The sequence below is a fragment of the Pteropus alecto genome, unplaced genomic scaffold (genome assembly GCF_000325575.1).
Source record: "Pteropus alecto unplaced genomic scaffold, ASM32557v1 scaffold95, whole genome shotgun sequence".
Taxonomy (NCBI): domain Eukaryota; kingdom Metazoa; phylum Chordata; class Mammalia; order Chiroptera; family Pteropodidae; genus Pteropus; species Pteropus alecto.
Window position 1 is genome coordinate 16129825 of NW_006441071.1, and position 6407 is coordinate 16136231.

At 33.1% G+C, this 6407-nt stretch overlaps 1 protein-coding gene across 3 annotated transcripts in view; it reads left to right on the forward strand.

Moving 5' to 3' along the window:
- The window catches only part of LOC102886597 (COBW domain-containing protein 2), a 42313-nt gene that overhangs the window by 24866 nt on the left and 11040 nt on the right, over positions 1-6407 (forward strand). For all 3 annotated transcript variants that reach the window (XM_006918400.3, XM_025051428.1, XM_025051429.1), the window contains one exon: positions 4567-4623. In XM_006918400.3, the coding sequence (XP_006918462.1) occupies positions 4567-4623 (57 nt within the window). The remainder of the gene's footprint in view (positions 1-4566; positions 4624-6407) is intronic.

The following is a 6407-nucleotide window of genomic DNA, read 5'->3' on the forward strand; positions in this document are numbered from 1 at the left end:
TTATACAGATGTATATTACTTTATAAAATAGATATGTTCTTAAAACCTCTGTAAAATGATTTCTGTAGATTAAACTGTTTTCCATTGAATGCTATCATGATTTCAGGACATTTTTGTACAGGAATATTTTGTTAAATGCAATTTTTGGTGGGAATGGCTCAGCAACTGATAGGCCCAGAGACATGCAGTCAACAGCTCTGAGACTCACGACTCAAGTACAGTATAGTGCCACCCAGTCTTTAATTCAGAGATTCTTTCCTTGGAAGTACAGCGGAGGCCTTAGTCGATTGCTTGTCTGCTATGGCAGAGATTAGAGGTGCTGATAGACTACCATAATTGTTAGGCAGTAACAGCCGCAGCTGCTTATGTGCATGTCAACAGCTGGGGAATTAATTTGGTATGCTTTCTCAGAAGCCACTCATCCGCTGGCAGAAGTAGCAGAAGAATGCCCTTAGTGTAAGTCCCTCTACAAGCATACACCAAATGTGCTTCCTGCATTTCAAATTTCTATATAGAAAATTTGATAAGGTAACTCATATCATGAGCCATTCCTCAGTTTCTGTCTTTTTCCTGTTGTAGTTTACCGTTTCTTTTTGACTTTTTTCTTCTTTACAAAATTACAGACCACCATGTAATGCTTAAATCAGTCTTTAAAAATACATATCCACAATGGTTCCATTGTAATAGCATTTATTTGATTCATATTTACAAACATCTTAAATCAATTTTTTTTAAAGTCTCCTGGATTTATTTGCTTATTTTTTTGTTGTTGTTGTTTTGGACCTTTATGTCCTGCATAAAGGTTTCATTTTGAAGGTTATTATGTAACAATTTTAATGTTTATATGATATTTCTGACATTTGCTTTATTATAGAACAGTAAATGTACAGTGATTAAATTTTGTTACTTCAAATGGATGAGTGAACAAGTGAATAAAATCTCCTTTTTTCATCTGTTTCTTCAACGTCTGGTATTTGCCAGTATATCTGAGAATCTAGGGACTTTCTAAAGTAATACTTCCTTGCTTTGAGGACTGAAGTTAAATTAGGATCCTTTTTAGTGAAGATCAGATGTCAGTGATAGAATTCTTCCTATCAGGTTATGAATCTTATATAAAATAATGACCAAAATTTCTTGAGGCATAGCAACTTGAGCTTCCTGATTTAGAAACTAGAGGTTTGGTTCTTAACGAAATTGAGGAAATCACTCTAATGGCAGTTTTGTTTTATTGTGGGGTTTTTGTTGTTGTTGTTTGATATTAATCCCTTAAGCATTTTGTGGTTGACAAACACAGTAGGAAAACTGATAATAGTAAAACTGCTATAAGTATATGTAGTATATAGGCTTTCCTTGAGTATTTAAGTGTAGGAATGAGAATGGCGTGTAGCATTGTCTTATTGAGAAGACTTAAGTTGATTCTGAGGCAAATGCAAGTTCTAGTGGATCATATGGGCTTCAGAAGTAGACGCAGAAGATTAGAAGAAGTACCATTTTTATCTTTTTCAGACTTTTTTTTTTTTTATCTTAGAGATTTAAATGGACTGAGCAGAGGGAAATTGAAATCCAACTGGTCAATAATGAGTTAATCAGTTCAACAAACTATTGACATTTCACTAGTTGATAAGCATTTCATGGCATGTTGAGGATTTGAGCAATGGATAAGGCAAAAACTTTGCCTTTAAGAAGAGCCATTCATTTGAGGGAGATAAAAGTAAACAAGCAAAAACAATATATCAAATATTAATATAACACGAATATTAAATGCACAGGGTCTTGTAAGAACAAGAAAGTAGAGGAACAACTACTCAGCTCTTCTTGATGAAGAGTCAGAAAATTTTGACAGAGAAGGTGGTCATCAACCTTAGTCTTGAAGAATGAATAGGAATTTTCCAGATGGACAAGAGTAGCCATGGCTTTCTAGGTATAAGAAAGATTTTGTGTTCCAGGGACCTTGTGAATATTTTAGAATGGCTAGAACATATGATATTATGTTGCAGAGGGAAAAATAAGTATGACTGAAGAGATAGAGAACTTATGACAAAGGGTCCTGAATGCCATGATGCATAATTTGAACTTATTCCTGTAGGCAGCAAGGAGTTAGTGAAGGATTTTATAGACAGTATGACTCATAGGAGATGGATTGAATATGATGCAGTTCTCCCCAGTTAAGAAATACAGGAAGAGAGGAGCAATTTTGGGGCCGAGTGGTGATAGCAGTAGGTTTGGTAAAGGTGATTAGTTCAGTTTTGTAGACACTGGGCTTGAGGTGCCACTGGGGAAAGCCATTTGGAAATTTAGTTCTAGAGTTCAGGACTTAGCTATTAGATGGAATTGACAGTTTGTAGATCTGAGATTGTTCATGAGATTCACTGAAGTTTGAAATGATGACTATAGACAGTATCCCTGGAGTAGCCCCTGATCTCCCCTTTTTAACCTTAGACAGGCAGAACTTTCTTCCTTGTCATTCTCTTGACCCTGGTTTTAGGCTGCTTAAAGCACTTTTTAGATTTAGGGAAAATTGGAAGTTCATCATTGGGCAAAGATTAGTTTCTCCTGATAGATTTCCTGTTTAAGAACTCAGGAGAAAAGGTGAGCTTTGGAAGGTTTTTTCCTCCCCGCTTTATGTTTGCTTCATTTTATCATTTAGTTTTTCTGTGATAGTAATAGCTTCTTGTTGTTGTCGTTGTTCCTTTATAGATATTTTGGAAAAGGTTGATGTTGTTATCTTCAAATGAGGAAATTTAATACATTTGATGCCATGGAAATTAGTTTTCTAGTCATATGTCTTGGATGAGTAAAATGTTTTTTATGGTGATAATAGATTTGGAGAAAGTCCATGGTAATTGTCATCTGGAAGCTTAGACTTTTACCTTTTTTACTTTCCATTGAGAATCTGGTCAGAATACAGTGAGAGACTTTGGTATTTTATTGTTCTGTATAGCATTTAACCTGTACAGATCTATTGTTGATTCTGTTTTGGAAATAAAAGAATCTGATATAAAGCAGAATTGTGTTTAAATCCGTGACAGGTATTTTTAAGGACACTGTCACAGTGAAACTAGTTTATTTAGAAGCTCGTATTTCAAAACTGACTTTTGGTATTCACACAATTGGCCTGAATTTTGATTGTCACACAATTGGCATGTGTAAACTTTCTTAAACTTTAAGCTATTTCCAAGGTAAAGTTAATAAATGTGGAGGGAAACTTTATTCATTTGTAACCTCTCAATATAAATGCTCAACCATGATAGTGAAAAAGGAAATATATTTAATGGTAAGGCTTTGGTCTCTTATGTAAAATGATATTCAAAAATTTCTTCATGGAACATTACTTATTTACTTGATCATTTTCCTAATTCTGCTCATCTAGAATGTCTAGAATTTGAAATGTTATTACAGTCTCTTAACATAGAACTTTGGAGTATTCTTCTTTTAATAAGATGGGAATTTGTCTGCCTTGTGCCAGAATAAACATTTGTAATTTAACACAGTATTGTTTGCACAAGTATGAATGTATGGCAGACTGTCGAGAATGAGCAAAGCAAACACAGATGGTCAGTTCTAAGTTAGAGGAGATGATTTAGCTTACATGTTTATGCATTTAAAAAAATCTTGAATCTGACAAAGTTTTGTTTTCTTTGTGAGGAAATAATTGAATATATAATTATATTGTTGCCATTTTCTTTAAACGGTCCTTCATTATAGCTTTGAGTATAGAGAAGTCACTATCCTCTACTGTTTTATACGCTCACATAAAAATTGGAACTTAATCACTAGTCTTTATTAATTTATGTATTTAAGCCAAACCTAATAATGCTAATTGCAATATGATAATCTCTTCTGATTTGAATTCTCGCTTTCCTAATAAGGCTAAATTACTTACTACTAAGTAATTTTAACAGAAACAATGTTTATTCAGATAGAGTACTAACTAGGAAGTTTTAGTCTATATGCAACACCATTCTGAAGGAAATGAAATAAAACCATATCCTTTGGATATAGATGAGGGTCCTAGAGTGAATATTTATAATATATTGGTGGTTTAACTCCTCACAGTGTTAAATTAGCCATTATGTTGTGGAAGCTAGGGAGGTAGAGTAAAAGAAATACAAAAATTCCAAAGGTAATGTATCTATGTTATTTCTATTTGTTTCACTTCCCTCATTTCATCTTCTGAGTAATAAACTGCTGCTTTGAAAAGTTTCAGCTCTTTAACTTATTATTATTTTTTTCCTATAGAAAGTATATTTGAAAAGCTTATAAATTATCAGGATTGAAAAGAATCAAAAGTAAACAAACAAACAAACTATAGCTTATTGAAGCAATATCCAAGTATCCTTGATCTTATTCCATTTATCCAGCTTTTTAAAATTTTATGTATACATTCTATAAAAAAAATTTGCAAGATTTTTGTTCTTCATTTTTGTTTTCCCAAAATACCATGATATACTGATAAATCTTTATGCCTACATTTTCGGCCAAAGAGTCTTAGAGATTTTTTTTTCTTGATTAATGGAATATATTTCACAGGATTTCACACTGTTACATTGGCTTGCTTTCTTTTAGAGTTGATCTCTCTAATGTGTTAGATCTTCATGCCTTTGACAGTCTCTCTGGAATAAGGTATGTTTCCTGTGTTTTGGTCATTTTTATTGTAATATACCTTTTATTCCAAAGTTATAGAAGTTACAGGAATGATTTACACAGTTGTATATTTGATTTAAGCTTCCTGTCATTCCTTTGACATACAAGATCATTCCTAATGATTATATTCTTGATTATATTTTATTAATCGGATGTTTGAAAATTGTAATGCATTTTCCTATAGAAATTATATTATCAATGGTAATTAACCTTAGAGACTAATCGTTACTATTTCTACACCAAATATATGTAGTACTTTCTTTGTATGACAAAATCCATGAAATACACACAGAATTTTAGCTTGGTTGTTCCCACAGATGCCTCCTTTCTCCTCAATGATGGATCAGTTTCCTGCCTCTTTCCTAAAGGGAATCTTTTTGATAAGGAAGAGAAGGATGTAAATTTCTTCCCTAGACAAGACTATCTTTTTTTTTTTTTTAATTATCATAACCATTTTTAGATGTACAGGTTAGTAGTGTTAAATATATTCACAGTATTGTGCAATGGATCTACAGAACTTTTTTATCTTGCAAAACAAACTCTATATCTGTTAAATGACAACTCTTCATTTTCCCTTCCCCGCTGCCCCTGGCAATCACCATACTATTATGTTTCTATGAATTTGACTACTTTCATACTTATATAAGTTGAATCAGGTATATTTTTCTTATCGTGACTGGATCATTTCACTTAGTCCTCAAGGTTCATCCATGTTGTAGCATGTGGCAGGATTTCCTTCTTTTTAAAGGCTAAATAATATTCCACTCTATGAATACATCACATTTTATTTATCCATTCATTCCTTGACGGACATTTAGGTTGCTTTTACCTCTTGGCTATTATGAATAATGCTTCTATTATGAACATGAATATGCTAATATTTCTTTGAGATCCTGCTTTCAAGTCTTTTGAATATATATCCAGAAGTGAGATTGCTATATCCTATGGTAGTTCTATTTTTAGGTTTATGAGGGACAGCCATACTGTTTTCCATAGCAGCTGCACCATTTTACGTTCCCACCAACAGTGCACAAAGGTTTTAATTTCTCAACATTTTGCCAATACTTGTTATTTTCTGTTGTTTTAGGTATATCTGTCCTAACAGGTGTGAGTTGATAGCTCATTGTAGTTTTGATTTGCATTTCCCTAATGATTAGAGGTATTGAGCATCTTTTCAGATGCTTGTTGGACATTTGTATATCATCTTTGGAGAAATGTCTATTTAAGTACTTGGCCCATTTTTAAATCAGGTTATTTTTATTTTGTTGTGGATGAGTTATAGGAGTTCTTTGTGTATTCTAGGTATTAACCCCTTATCAGATATATGATTTACAAATGTTTTCTTCCATTTTCTCTGAAGTGGATGAGTTAGTAAAACCCTCATGTAAGAGCTTTCCTCCATATTCCTGGAAGAAAGGAGCATCTTTATCTTTGAAGACAAATGGACACACAGAGAAATCTGAAGGAGCAGGCTGTACTGAGTTCCCCCCAATTTCCTATACTTGGCTTTATACTCTGTCCTGTCACATCTTTCCACGACTTTCCACTCTTCATCAAACCTAGCATAAAACAACTCAGGTTTAACCATTTATTTGGGTTTTCATTTCCTTGTGAAGACTTCTGTGTCATGTAAAACTTATGTTAAATAATTGTATGCTTTCCTCCTGTTATTCTTTGTCTATATAATTTTCAGACGTAGCCAGGGAACTGATGAGGATAGAAGAAAAGTTTTTCCTTCTCTACGGAAGTTTTAGGCAGTCACT